General features: G+C 45.0%; 1 protein-coding gene across 1 annotated transcript; it reads left to right on the forward strand.

The window, feature by feature from the left end:
• Nucleotides 1-3,041: 3,041 nt before the first annotated feature.
• Nucleotides 3,042-11,548, forward strand: LOC134424515 (uncharacterized). Its single transcript, XM_063168334.1, has 12 exons — nucleotides 3,042-3,128; nucleotides 3,270-3,377; nucleotides 4,174-4,308; nucleotides 5,104-5,228; nucleotides 5,529-5,597; nucleotides 5,777-5,890; nucleotides 6,595-6,710; nucleotides 7,038-7,093; nucleotides 8,424-8,476; nucleotides 9,181-9,308; nucleotides 9,852-10,008; nucleotides 11,058-11,548. Exons 1-12 carry the CDS (start codon nucleotides 3,042-3,044, stop codon nucleotides 11,143-11,145), a joined length of 1,236 nt encoding a protein of 411 aa, XP_063024404.1. The 3' UTR covers nucleotides 11,146-11,548.
• Nucleotides 11,549-15,017: the final 3,469 nt, after the last annotated feature.

Here is a 15,017-nt window from a genome sequence, read left to right on the forward strand (position 1 = left end):
ACCTAATTCAAGAGCACGTTCAGCAGTTGTTGACTGTGCCTAAACATCAATAGTTAAATTGTTTGATAGGGAAATATTATATGACACTAACTCAGGATTTCCCACTGTGTATTAATACAGACCCAGTGGCTCAAAAAGTACAGGGAAAACCCTTGCAGTGTGTGAGCTGCGGATATTTTCAAAACAAAAACGCTGAAGGATGACAAACAGAAACGATGGCAACTCGGGCACGCTCCTGCATCCTTTTTTTCTTGTAGCATGACCACCATCTAGTGGGACACGGGCAGCCAGTGCACAAGGGTGCTGTGTGCTGATAATGGAATAAAATACAGCTGCTCACGTGCCTGTTTGTCTCCTCTTCTGAGCTGAAATATTGGGGGCTTCTGAAAAGCTTGATTTTGCATATTTTCTTCTATTTCCCAACAGCTGGTTGCACATACGAAAGGAAATTTGTCTATACCCATGTCTCAGCTATTCAAATGTAATTATGTAAATATTTATAGACACAAAATCATAAGACCTGATTATTTTCTAAAATTGCCTTCTCCCTTGGTGTTTTCCTTAATGTAACTAATATTTATGCAGGAATAAAAATGAAAACAAAATAATATTCTCTTATTTTTTATTCAATTACAGTGAGTTTAACCCTTGAGAAAACTACCATTCTTGTGCTTTTTATCTCAGGCTGGCTGAGATACCAGAATTATCCAGGAGTTACAAAAAAGCTAGGTAGTGTGACATCTTTTTTCAGCAATATTGCAGATGCTTAAGACCTTATACAGAAGTTTAAATTTATGCTAACCAGAAATTCTTAAATGCAGCTTGCTTTTTCTTTGTGTTTTAGCACCGCACATCGGTCACAGATTCCTGATTTCCTCCTGATCTTAAAAGCAAATCAGTTGAGTATTTTCCTCCCCATATTTTTGCTGAACACGTGGAGCAGCTCTTAGATTTGTTTCTATACACAAGAGCTGGTGTTACACTAAAAACATCCCCAGGACTTTGGTTCTTCTGCAAGTCCTGATGATTTGGAACCAATTTCCACCACAATTAAATAATATTGCCAAGATAAATTGTTTGCCAGAGATAACTTCAAGCCCTCAAACAAATTACCTAAGAAATGTAGAAACAGAAGGTGGCACGAAACAAATTGTTTCCATGTCCTGCGCTGAGAGGAAGGAAGGAAGGAGCTTATCTCTGGTACAGATTCACACAATGCCTTCACACCGTGGCCTGGGGAGACTCAGGGGGAGGCTGGGAATGCTTCACACATCAGGCATGCAAATATTGAAATTCAAATTATTTGTGTAAGGACTCCAGCAATTTGGGGGAGTGCAGCAAAGCTGCTCATGGATTGCATTGGGGAAAAAACGAGTTAAAAAGAATCTGTCATTTGTTGTAGCCCCTTCCACCTCAGGCAGAGGAGGGTTTAATTCTGTGCACGTTTGTAAAGTCCCAAAGGTTTGTCATTTGTGTGGATCTTTCCCCACTGACTATAGCTCTGCGTCAATAATGTGTTCAGATTCTAGCAAAGAAAGAAAAGCTGTTTTTCATAATCTATTCCCTTTGCAGCCTTTCTGTGGGCTGAGCCACATCTGCCGTGCTGCAGGTGCAGGGTGATAACATTGTGACACATCTCTTTCTTTCAGGCTGTTCTCAATCCCTCCACAGCACAACCTGAAATATAAAAACAACCTTATTATTATTATCCTTCTGACCCTCTGGAAAACAACCTTATTGGCTCTCTGCCTGCTCTAGGTGCTTAAATTTAGGATGTGCCCCTTCAATATTGGCTGAAGCAATGGTGATTTACAGAAATTAATTTCAGAACTTTCATTGTCTGTATCTCTGGTGCCTTTTGTCCTTCTCCTTTTAATTTATTTGATGTGGCCCATGGACAGCAGTAAAGCACCACAGAACAGCTGTGCCTGGTCTCAGAAAAGGGGAGCTGTGTAAAACTCAGGAACCTTTTTAAGAAGGTAAAAGGAACACCTAAAGTGCTAAAAGGTTTTGAGGGAACAACAGAAACACGACCACTGAGGCAGTGTAAATGCACATCAGTATCAGGACAAACTCGGAAAAGGGCAAAAAGGAGCAGCAGAGCTCAGGAGGTCATTAAAAACAAGAAGAAAATCGAAAGAACCATAAGCACTGATCCATTAAACACAAACCAGGGCAGAGGTGGTTATAAAACCAAACTGAGGCGCAGTTGAAACAAGGCAGAGAAATGCACAATAAATGTTTTTGCAAGTAACAGGGAATCTGCGGAGAAGTTTGGAGAGCTAACAGGGAGTCCAAACACCCAGGAGAAAAGAAAGCCCAAGTTCTGAGAGCCCCAGCTTTCTCCAATGTGAGACTGGCTGCACTTCAACCTCTCCTGAGAGGCTGGGTTTGTTTCAGCGCAGGGAAATGAGACTAAATGCTAACTGTAGAAGGAATAAAAAAGATCTCGTGTACAGCCAGCCAGAAGCCTCCAAAAATATGGCTTCTAGAAATGGTACCTAGAAGAGCAGAAGAGATGTTGAGGTGCCTGCTGTGGGTGGGGTTTTTTGGTCCTTGAGTGAAATGGGATGCTGCCTGTTGGCGGGGGCTGTCAGTGGGAACAAGAGAAGGACCCACTGATGCCAAGAGCCCAATAAAAGAGGATCAGAAACCACAGAATCATAGCATCATAGGATAGTTTGATTTGGAAGGATCCTTTTGCAGGTCATCTGGTCCAACTCCCCTCTGCCACGGGCATCCTCAACTAGACCAGGTTGCTCAAAGCTGCGTCCAAATGTTTCCAGGGATGGAGTATCCACTACCTCTGTGTCAGTGTTTCACCACCCTCCTTGTCAAACACTTATTTCATATCTCTAATCTTAAGCGGACTGTCCTTCAGCGATCTGCAGCAAAGAGTTGGGGAAGAGACTCTAACACCCGCTTTTTCCGCCGCGCATCACTAGAAGCTTTGCTCTAGTGTCCTTCCAGGAGAACTGCCTGAACTTCCCTTGGAGTGCGTAGTAACTAAACCCAGCAAATCCAACTTCCCCGTCGCGGAAATGACCGCGATCCGAGCCGGGACGGGGAGCGGCCCCGAGGCGGGGTTTGGGGGCGGCCGGAGCCAGCCCCGCACCGCGTCCCGCACGGCACCGGGCTCCGCTGCCCGCTGCCCGCTCCCCGCTCCGCTCCCCGCGATGCCGGCGCTGCTGGCGCTGGTGGCCGCGGCGCTGCTGGCGCTGCTCGGGGCCGGACGAGCGGCCGCCCCCGGCTCCTGGGCTCCCCTGAAGCGCTGGGCCCTGGGCTGCCTCCTGCTCTGCCTCGGCGCCTGCCGGCAGCGAGCGGCCACGGGCATCGCCGAGCCCCGCCGGCCGCGCCCGCTCCGCGCCGACCCCCACGTGAGTGACCCGGGACCCCCGGTGCTGGGACCCCTTCCCTGGGACCCCCTTCCCTGGGACCCCCTTCCCACGGACCCGCTTCTGCGATACACTGTTCTCGTATCCTGGCATCCCTGTGTCCCACATCCCTGGCACTCCCATCTCCCTGTTCCCCTGGCACGCTATCTCCTGCTTCCCTACGTTCCCCCAGTCTTGGAACTGCCGTCCCCAGCCTTTCCATGTTCCCCTAGTCTTGGACCTCCCATCCCCGGCGTCCCCGTGTTCTCCCAGTCTTGGAACTCTCATCCGTGGCATCCCGACGTTGCCCTAGCTTTGGAACTCCCATCCCCAGCCTCTCCATGTTCCCCCAGCTTTGGAACTCCCATCCCTGGCATCCCCATGTTCCTCCAGCTTTGGAACTCCCATCCACAGCATTCCCACGTTCCCTCAGAACACCTTTTTCCCTTTGGACTCAAACTTCCCTGGCCCTACACCACCTCTACCGCACTGCATCCTCTGCATTCCAGCCCTTGCATCTCCCTGGCAATCCCTCAGGTGCTCCAGTTCCCTGCATCCCGGTGCCTGGCACTCCTCAGTGCCCAACCCCATTTTTTTGAGCTCTCCTTTCTTTTGGCTAAACTTTCACTGCTGCTTTTAAAGCTGCCTGGCTGTTCTCGGGGTGCCTGCTATGAAATACAAAAAGTGAAACCAAAATTTGATCCCTGAGCAGAAGCCTGCGGAAAACTAAGGATTGCTGACATTCTCCCCTCCCTTTCCTGCCCCCAGCTGGAGCTGAAATGCATTTCCCTTTCCCCAGGCTCTGGATTCCCTGTACTTCACCGGCTTTGCAGAGACCAACGGGAGCTTTGTGATCGCTCGCCTCGCCCGACGTCCTGCGGGCCTCTGTGAGATGTGGCTCTTCCTCAGGCTGGATGGGATAGGAGAGTTTGAAGTGAGTGCTGGATGTGGAGTGATGTTCAGGAGCAGTGCCTGACTCCTTTCTTGAACCTCTGATGGAATCCCAAGCCAAAAATTTGTGTTCTCTGCATCTTCGCACCAGTAAGGCACCAGGGCTGTGTCTAAAGGCAGTGGTGGAACTGGTGAGAACATAAATCAGAACTGGTCAGAGTAGTGGGTATGTCCCTTTTTTGTAGGATCTGACACTCATTCCCCTTTCCCATAATCTGCACAAAACAGAACAGTTTCTCAAAAATGCCTTATTAAATCCCCCAGGAGGAATTTGAGCATCCAGCCTTTCCAGTCAGGTGCAGCACATGGTTGATGAGTTCCCTTTTATGCTTATGGTTGGTTTTTCCCCCTTTTTTAATTTTCATGCTATAAAAACCATTTGGAATTGCCTCTTTAAAAGAGAGGGAAAAGCTTTTATGGAGTTTTATGCACATCTGCTTCATTCTTGCTGAAAAGAAAGCTTAATCAGATACCATTAATCAGATTTTTGCCTGAGGATTTTCTTTTTTTTTTAAGAGCTGGCTACATACTAAAGGGGAGAAGACCTGACATAAATCCCTTTCCACTCAACTCTCTTTATATTCACAAATCTCTTTCACTAAGTAGCCATGACCAGGAAAAGCAGGAGAAATCCTATTTGGAGAATACAGAAAAAAAGAGAGAGGATTGATGTGGATTATTTTGGGTTTTTAGTCATATTTAGTATAACAAGACTGCTTTGTGGCATCCTCACAATTGAATTAAGCAAATGTTTTCCTACAATATTTCCTTTTTTTAGCACCCACAGCACCCAAACATGATGGTGAGAGATGAATCCAAAGAGATCTGGAGTGGAGGAGGACTCACTATGGAATACTTGGAGCCCCAAATGTGCTGGAAGATAAATTTTGAGGGATTACTCAGGTACTGCAGCACTCCCTAATTTCATTTATCTACACATAAACCCAAGACTTTTTCAGCACTATCTGGAAATATATTTCATTTATTTTAAATTTAACCAGCATGAACCCAAAGCTGTTTGGTAACTAAAACACTTTGGTTTTTAAGGAATGAAAATAAATCTGGTGGTGTAGAGTATTATGGATTCTTCTATTCCAATTCCAAACATGTAAGAAACATTTTGCTGTTTGTTTAGGATATAAACAAAATTATAATATAAGATAAAATTATAAGGATATAAAATTATAGTGCTTTGCCTTGTAGGAAAGGATCCTACAGACAGCAGTGGAGTGAGGAGGAAGGAGAACTTGTACCAGTTAAATTCTCTTTGCAGTAAGTTTTTCAGCTTTGCTTTGGGATGTACAGTAAGCTCATAGCTCATTTAAAATGCCAAAAATCAGAATTTTCCAATAAAATACAAAGATTGCCTCTATCAAAGTACAAGTGCACAACTTGGCCTTGCATGAACTGAATGCTAATAATGTCTTTTTTTTCCCTCTCTCTTTTTCTAGGTGGGAGAACTCCACAGATGTTTTTAACTTTAATGTTGACAGTAACCCCAGCACATTTGCTCTTGCTTTAGCCCAGGAGCCTTGGACCATCGAGCTCTTCCAGAGGGTCAAAAAGTAAGATACAAGATTAATAACTTCTGGGGTTAATAATATTTTTTTCTATAGTTCTCTTCAAGGTCTGATGTGTGTTATAGTTGAATTTAGAAGGTGGGTTTAATTTGAAGTGCTCTAATAAAGGACATGGCTCTTGGTTTCAATGCCACACCACACCTGGGGGATCCTGCACACAGGTATCTGAGTGAAGTCCTCAGCATCAGGAATATTTCTTATTTGTTCTGTTTTCATTGATTTAGGCAGCTCCCAAAGTCAATGGTCCAGGTATAACTAAGAAAAGGAATATAATCCTATGAGAAAGGAGCTGAACTGAGTGTTTAAAATACTATAGAAACTCTGGAGAGCTAAAAATATGAGAATCAACGGTGTGAAATTATGTATATCAATAATGTGTGTGTTTTGGTGATACCTGCTGAGTTCTAAGCAGCAGCTGTTTGGCAGCCCAGCATTTCTTCAAACAAAGGGTGATTTTCTATCCTGTCAGGGTGAGAATTTGCTGCTGTTTCATTCTCAGGTGTCTCATTATGTCACAGTAACTGGGAAATGTAGAAGTGATGTGTAAAATCTGGGATAGCCATGGTCCAGATGCTCTGAAATTTCCTTCATTTTGGGAGATAAATCCATCAGATTGGCACTGAGGAGATTCCTGAGGAGGATTGGAGCTCTTGCCTGTGCTGACCCACTCCTTTCTTTCTTTCTTCCAGGCAAAGGGAGCAGCATTTCCGACACGAGCAGTGGGGCCGGTCTGTGGGACAGATTGAAATAGAAAATTCTGGGAAAATTGAGCTTTCCCTCCAAGGCATTCGGAGCCACTCCTATGGTAAAGAATTCCCTGCCTTGGGAATGCCCTCAGTGTAGCTGGCACTGGCAGGGCAGTGAGATGAAGGATTAGCTGTTAAAATAACCAGGTCAATGCCTGGGCATGAAATAAAGACATTCCAGAGGAAATACCAGCACTGGTTTGGGAACATACATTGGTTACCATGTTATCCATGACTTGATATTTCTTTATCCAAAAAGAAATATCTTTTTGGATATTTATTTATTATTTTGGATATATTCTTTATTGTGAAGTCAGGGACTGTTAGTTCACATTTCCCAGGAATGGTGAAACTCCAGCTTGAGGAATTTTGGGGTTTTTTTGCAGGTGTCCGGGACTGGGCTGAGATTCGCCGTTATGTGATGATTTTGGCACACTTTGAAGTAGGTATTAACATGGCAATACAGGAAATTTTTCTGAGCTTTTCAGGCATGTTTAAGTATCCAGAAATAAGGATTTGGGAACATCCATGGTGCACATCAAAAGTTCTCACTGGTGGCACCATTAGCCCAGATCAGTGTTGAGAGCTTTTGCTCTCTCTCAAAAGCAGAGCTGTGTGTGTAAAAACTGAGATTTTGTTACACTGATTGAAGCAAAACTTGTTTGATAACGTGAAACAGTTTGTTTTGGCTTTTTCAAGAAAAATTAGGCAGGCAGCTTTACAGGAGAGATTCTCAGCTGCTGCAAGTACCCAGCACTCCCTGGAGCTGCTGCAGAGCTGATTCCCATTAATGGGAAGCCTGAGGTGTTTGAAGCATCCTAAGCCTTCATGACAGCAGTCAGCAAATATTTCTGCCTGTGCTGAGCCATAATTCTCTGCAGTGCTGTGTGGGGGAGAGGCAGAGCTGTGGCTGCTGGGAGCACAGAGCCCAGGGACATGCTGAGGGCAGCCCCTGCCAGCTGCCAGCCAAGCCCAGCAGATGCTCCTGAAAGGGCATTTCCTTTGCCAAGCCAGGCATAAATCAAAACTCTCTATTATAGGCAGCATTACTGGGGTTTAGACTGAATTCAGGATAAAAGTTCTTTTCCCAGCTTGGAAAATCCCACTTCTGTACAAATCCTGATTTATCATGTGCCTGTGTATCATTAGTGTGGATAACCAACCTCTCCCTGTTGTCCAGTTTTTCAAGACTCAAAGTGTCTGTGGCTTTTCTGCCCCTAATTAAAAGGCAGCTGACTTCATTAAGAAGTTTATTGCAGCTTGAAGCTCGGAGCCCTCTTACCCTGAGTGTCTGTACATTTATATCATCAGAGGAGGCTTAGATTTGCCTCAGAGCAGCCCAAGTGGAGCATGAAGAGTCCAGACCTAAGGATGGAAGAGAAATTAGTAAAACCAGGAGATTCCAGTTCCTTCTTAACATTTTCCCAATTTGCTGCTCCCAGACATAGATGGATAGAGGTTAGAAAAGTCTGGTCATAGTAAACCAGTTTTGTTCTTCTTTGCAGGCTTTGTTTCCCTCCTGTGTCCTCTTGCTTTGGACTTTCTGTTGTTCCCATTGTCCTTAATTTGTCCTGAATGTGTTTGGTTTATTTTCCTGGATTTGTTTGCAGCCAGATCTTCATGGGAGATGTAGTGAGAGGATTTTAAATTGTGAAACCATAACACATTGCATAGGCTGAGTTCTATCCTGTGTCTTCTTGGTCCAGCCAGTGAAGCACCCTCAGAAATGAACCTGCACAACTCTGGCTGCTTTTTCTTTCTCTCTCTTGCAGGATGGGACTGCAGCACATTTAACAGTTATCAGCATGCCAGCTACCACAACTCAGTAAGTGACCAAAGAACTTTATGTTGCTAAAACCACTCATCTTAGAGGTGGCAAAAGCTGCTCTGCAGGACACCTTTGTGTGAATTCCTGCTTTGAGCCTGTACAGCCCAATTTCCATCCACTCCCTCATGCTCCCAGTTTTCTATTTGTAGTTAGTCACAAGGACAGCTTTCACCTTCCCCTTGCTTCCTTTCCCTTCAGCTGCTGAGGGCTGATGGAGCTGTCTGTCTGTCTGTCTGGATGATTTAGAGGTACAAGCTGGGCACTCCCAGCTGTTTGAGAAGGCTCCAGCTGCAGTGGGGCATTCCACAGGAGCCCTGCCTTGCTCACTGCTGTTCTCTGCATCCAGAGGGTTAAAGATCAATGTCCATGGCCCCAAGGCTGCTCCAAGCCACATCCAACCTGGCCTTGGACACTTCCAGAGATGGGGCAGCCACAGCTTCTCTGGGTACCCTGTGCCAGGGCTTTCCCATCCTCACAGGGAAGAATTTCTTCCCAATATCCCATCTAACCCTGCCTCTGGCAGTGGGAAGCATTTCCCCTCATCCTGGCACTCCCTTTTCCAAAACCCCTCTCCAGCTCTCTTGAAAGTCCCCAGAGCCTTCTCTTCTCCAGGCACTAAAGTCCCAATTCTCTCTGCCATTTTTCTGGTGCATTTGAGTTTTGGCTGAACTTCAAACCTGCTGCATTCCTGTCCCCTTCAGCCTCACTGTAGGTTATGTGTTTTTTCCTGATGGGAGGAAGGCTGGCATTGAGTGGTCCAACGCCTCCCTGGCCGAGCTGGCCGAGGATGGGCTGATCCAGGAGGAGTATGGAGTCAGTTTTACTGCTGGTAAGCTCCCCACAGTCCAGCTGCCTCTGCCTTCATTTCTTGGCCTGCAGTTCCTTTAGTGGAGGAAAGAGTGTTCAGTGAGATTCCTGGGGAATGCACCATCTCACACCCTGAGAAATCTACTTAGAGCCATAAAATCTTGGTTGGGGTTGGAAGGGACTGGAAGACCCTCTGGTTCCAACCCCACTGTCGTGGGCACTTCCCTGCTTAAATGAAATTGTAGTTGTGGTGTGTCCTGGGTGAAATGTGTCCACTGCAGGGTCAGGGTCACAGGATCCAGAGGGAGAGTTACAGATTCTGTTTGTGCTAGTCCACATAAAATAGGGATTTCCACATTTTTGGGGTGTCAGAACATCTCTTATGAGGTGGATTCAGCTGGAAATGTGGTTGATCATTTTACTTGATTTACAAAGCAGGCAGAACAATCGCTCTTCAGAAAAGCATAAAAAACCCCATACACAAAAATAATAGATATTGGGATTGTTTTGAGATAAAATACTACTGAAAGTTGGTGACTTTGTTCCCTTTTCACTCTTCTCCAAGGTGGCAAGAGCTTTGATGTTTCTGCAGCTCTGGATAAGCAGGCCTGCCCCGTGGTGTACAATGGCCTGACAGGAAGAGGAGTTTTCCACGAGTGCATTGCAGATTTCCAACTCAATGGCTTAACACCAGGCTGGGGCCTGGTTGAATTTTATTACAGGTAAAATAATTACAGGCAAGAAAAGGTAAAAAATTACCATCCTCCTGTATTTACTTGTATGCTTACAACTCCATAGATATTTGAAGCATAAATGCACTGATTTTTTTAACTGATGTAAAAAAATGTTGCTCATTTAGTGCTTAATGTGTTTATTAAGTTGACAAGCACTCATATTATTTGAAAAGGAATAATTGCACAAGCACTTCATGGGTGCAGCATATAATTTGTTTGTTATATAGGTTTATGTGGGTTTTATATAGGTCTCCATGTGGGTTTATGAGTTGTAGGATGCTCCATTCTGGACACTCTAATTTAGAAAATCTGTCCCATTATAGAAATAAAGAATCCTCACCCCAAACTGAGGCAGTTTACAGGGTGAAACTTGCTCACTCAAGGATTTATTTGGACAAATAAATGTTCAGAAAATCCCCACAGAAATGGCTCTGTTAGGGGCAAAATTATATCCACAAAGAATGTGCTTCCCTTTTCAGGGAAGTGCTGTTCCTCCTGCCATGTGTTTGTCACTCTTTCCCTGGAGCCTTTTCCATATGGAGCCTTTGCTCTCATGAAAGAAAGAGGCAAATTTCGTTGCTTACATTTTGTTTGCTTTTTAAAATAAACACCAATTCTTGGCTGCTAGAGGAAATGCCATAAATGACTTTCCGCAGATGGAGACCTCAGCTCCTTTGGAAAACCAGACATATTTAAAGCACATCAAACAGGCTAAAAGTGCAAAATACCTGCTGGTTGAACTTGAACCTGCAGCTGCTGCCAGGTCTGTGCTCGCTCCCCTTTTGGGCTGTCCTAACCTGCCTGGTGGAGGAAATGACCCAGCAGGGAAAGCCTCAGATAAAACCCAAACCGGGCTCGTTCTGCGAGCCCAGACAGCCCCAGGGAGCCTTCACTTGGCACTGCTGACACAATTCCTGTCAGCTCCACCTCATATCTGCTCCCAAATCAACCCCATGGGACAAATGAAAGGGTGGGGGTGTTGTTCTTCTTCTTCTTCTCCACAAGACATCAGCTCAGCATCGCTGCTCTTCCCGCAGGGACGAGGCCGCCCAGCCGGTTCCAAACCTGCAGCTTGGTTCCAGAACAGAGGGACCAGACCCTGCCACTGATGCCTCTCCCTCATGATCATCTACAGGCACATCCCAGCAATGCTAGCAAGCAGCAGCTTTCCAAAGAAATGTAATTCCCTGCAAAAAACCAGCACTTTGAGTGTAGAGCTCGTCACAGGATGCCGAGGAGGTCAAGGGTATAAAAGGATTTGGAGAGAAATGAGATCTATTTTTTATTAGTGCAGCTTTCAGTGGTTGCTAACCAGGGTGGTCTGGAGGCAATTTGAAGGAAGTCTGATTGCAGGAGGAACGCACTGGGAGGGATCATTCCATGCTCTGTCCTTTGGTGTTTTTCCTCAACTTCAGCTGCTCCCCACCGTGACGACCAGGACCTCAGGCTACGTGGGTCACTGACCCAATTTAGCAGCTCCTCTCTTCTCTCAGATTTGTTTTTGAAATAAAAACTGTGTATTTCTGAACTCTCTGGTTGTTATAGTCATTAAAACATGGGAAAAACCTGTTACAGGATTTGATAGTTTTGTCTGTGGCTTTGTAAAACATGAAGTGGAAGGAGCAGGAGCAAGCACATCTAAGTGAGGTGTCCTCTAGGAATAGCATTAATGGCCAATGAAATAAGTGGTACAAACATGATTTTGCCTTGTCTGAAGGAAAGCCAGGGTCTGGTAATCCAGTTTACAAAGGGATCTGAATTCCTCATCATTCCCTTGTAGGGATTAACCACAGAATCCACAATAGTCACTGGCCTGAGGTAGGTATTCCCTACCTAGATGCATCTTGCCATTAATTACTGAAAACTAAACATACTTAAAATATGCAAAAAAAAAAAAAAAAAAAAGTTCAGTGGAAAGTGTGGAGAGGAGAAATTAAGGAAAGACACCTTATAATTAGAATAATGCCACCATTCTATTTCAGAAAACAGTGAAATCTGGGTGCACATATCTGTGTTTTTATAATCCTTGCTTAGGCTGACAGAGGAAGAGATTTTAACAGAATTTAAAGAAGAATTTTTCCTTTCTGAGGCAGTTGCTACACTTACTGCTACAACAACTTTTTCTGCAGAATGGGTGCATGAATATAAAATTATTCCCCCTGCATTTATGACATGCATGTCCCAGTTTGGGATGTGTCACTGAACAAGGCTGGGGTGCTGTGACAGGCTGGTTTTATCAGCACCCTCCTGCAGCTGTGAGAGATCCCCATTCCTTAATTAATTCCCTAATTAATAACCTGATCCCTGTTCTGCACTCGTGCCCTTGAGCTGCACCCCAGCAGGTGCAGGTGCTGTGCCCCTCCTTCCATCCCAAAGCACCCCTGGATGAGCCAAGCTGAATTTTGGGTGCATTTCTTTTGGGGCTGGCACCGATTCAGAGCTTTGGATTGTAGCTGCACCTCCATCAACCCTTCTCCAGTTCCAGTGGTATTAATGGCCACATTCCTGTGAGCCTTGCACAAACTCAAAGATGTCTTAAATCTGTCTGTGCTCTCGTGGTCTCAAGGTGCTGAAACAGGGAGCTTCTAAATTTCTCCAGACAATGGTACTTTGACAGGAGGGAAGGCCTTATGCCTCCTTTTACACCTCAGAAATCAGTCAAATAGGTAATTTTAGAAAGGTTAGGAAAATAATGATGTTATACATCACAGTTTGTTCCTATTAAGTGTGTGGCTTGTTTTGCTATGATCTCAGGAACATCTGTTCCTTTTTTTCTGTGGAGTTCTTGTCATCTCTTTCCCTTTCACTTATTTCTTCAAGGCTAAAACATTAACGTTTAGAAGGTGGAAGACAGGCACATAATAAAGCAAGGTTTTGGAGGTGTCAGAGCATGTAGATTATGAGAAAAAATGTTAATTATGACTCTGGGACCACAGTTTGAGAAATCACTATAAAAATAACTCCCTGTCCAGGCAAAAAAATTAAAAAAAAATCCCATCAAGGAAGGGATTGGTCTGGCTATTTCCTAAATTCCAGAAACTGGGCTTAGAAGTAGGGATGCTGTGGGGAAATGTGTCTCCCCAGATTACTGGAAGTTGATGTTGCTGCAGTGGAGGAGGCAGAGGTGAATCCTCCATCACTCTCCTTTTGTCCTCTTCTTGTTTCTTTTGGTACCAGTGGGTGGAGAATTAGAGCACTCCTGAGTTCAGCTGGGAAAAGTTCAAGCAGGGTACAGCAAAATGATTAATAAAGTTTGGAGCTGGCAGGTTTATTTGCCAGGTGATGAACTACTGGTAGGGTATTTCAGCTCCAAGGACTTGAAATAATTGACTGTGGGGGTTTTCTCCCTGGATTTCAAATTACTTTAGAGCAAGCCTGTGTCCAGGACAGATGGAATAACTTATTTAATTTAAAATAAATCTCCCAAGCCCCACGCTTTGACCATATGAAGTGGTCCTTCACTTTGTGGCTCCTTTCTCAGTGGAAAAATCCATCTTGGGAAGTGCCTCTGCAGCCCAAAAGCATTAATTTTGAGCCAAAAAAGCAATAAATGGAGGTGAGCCCTGGCCAGGAGTGAAATGCAGCATGTGATGTGCATGAAGGGGGGCAGCTGGAGCCTGCTTGGGATGAGCTGCTTCCCCAGCATCTGGAGGAGGGAGCACCTGTAATTCCTGCTGCTGTCACGGCAAAATGCTCCCAAAAAACCCCTGCACCTCCCCCTGGATCTCCCTGCACGTTGAATTTCAGGATTCAGGCCTTGTAAAGAGGTCATTTAAAGGCTGTCAGCCCCAAACTGAGCATTTCCCATCAATCTGCTCCTGGCTACTGATGTCTAAAATGGTAAATATTTTACTGGGCTTATATATTCTCCTTCCTTCTTGCAATTTTTCATGTGTTCATAGCTATAAAGGGCATTTTCAGTGACATTGTATTTCACTGGCAGAAAGAAAGGGAGGAAAAAAAGTATTTTTTTTCTGTTTGGATTTATGTTGTAGCTTTACAGTTGGTGAAGCAAAGTGTAGCCCAGGGAGCTCTGTAATTTATCAACAGAAATGCACTGTATGGCCAAATTATCTCTGCAAAGCCACTGATTATTTCCAAAGTGGACTTTTCCCTCCAGAAGAACGCGCTCAGCAGCCAAATAACTCAGAGACATTCCAGGCAGAGTGACTGATAACTGCTCACTCCCTTCTCCCGTTTACTGGAACCCCAACTCCCTCACATCTGCCATAAAAACCCACATTGCTCTTTCCATCCCAAACTGCTCTTCCCTAAAATGTGACTTTTTGACTGTTGCTCTCCCAACAGCCTCTGAGCTCAGGTGTCTAAGCAAAGTCTCTGTCCTGGGGGGCTTTTTGGGTCTCCCCTTTTGAGGTATTTTGCTCCCCTCGTTAAAGCTGTAATTAGTCACCGCATCGATTTTTGCTTTTCTTCGGCATAAAAAAAAAAACCTTTTATTAAACCATAGTGCAAGTGAAGTTCATTCTAATCTGGCCATAAAATTTTACGAGAGGTGTAAATCAAAGGGAGGAGTGGCAGCAAATTCCCTGGAACAGTTGAGCCCTGTTCAGGCTCCCTCAGTGGAGTTAAATCCCTGCAGGAGCAATTAGCCTAACGAGCTGCTCTTATAAATAACGGCACTGATGGAGACATCTGGAGGTGCCTGCTCTGTGCAGAGAGACTTTCCAAATGTGCTGAGTGGTGAATGAGCTTTTTTTTTTTTTTTTGTGGAGATGCAGATCTGACATGTCCCAGCATGTCACGTTTTTGTCCCTTTTCCCAAGAAGGATAAAGAAGGGAAAGCAGGAGTGACATTCTCAGCCACAATGTCCTCTCTCATTTCGTGGTGGCTGAGCATGGGACAGCGTGCCTGAAGTGCTGACCCCAAGTGCTTTGGTCAAAGAAGGGCAGAAATGGCCCTGGGCACAATAAACCTGGAGAGGTTCAGGCTGAGGTCCTTGTCACAGCCCTTGGGACATCAGAGACTGGCACTTTTG

This window comes from Melospiza melodia, chromosome 13 (genome assembly GCF_035770615.1).
Source record: "Melospiza melodia melodia isolate bMelMel2 chromosome 13, bMelMel2.pri, whole genome shotgun sequence".
Taxonomy (NCBI): domain Eukaryota; kingdom Metazoa; phylum Chordata; class Aves; order Passeriformes; family Passerellidae; genus Melospiza; species Melospiza melodia.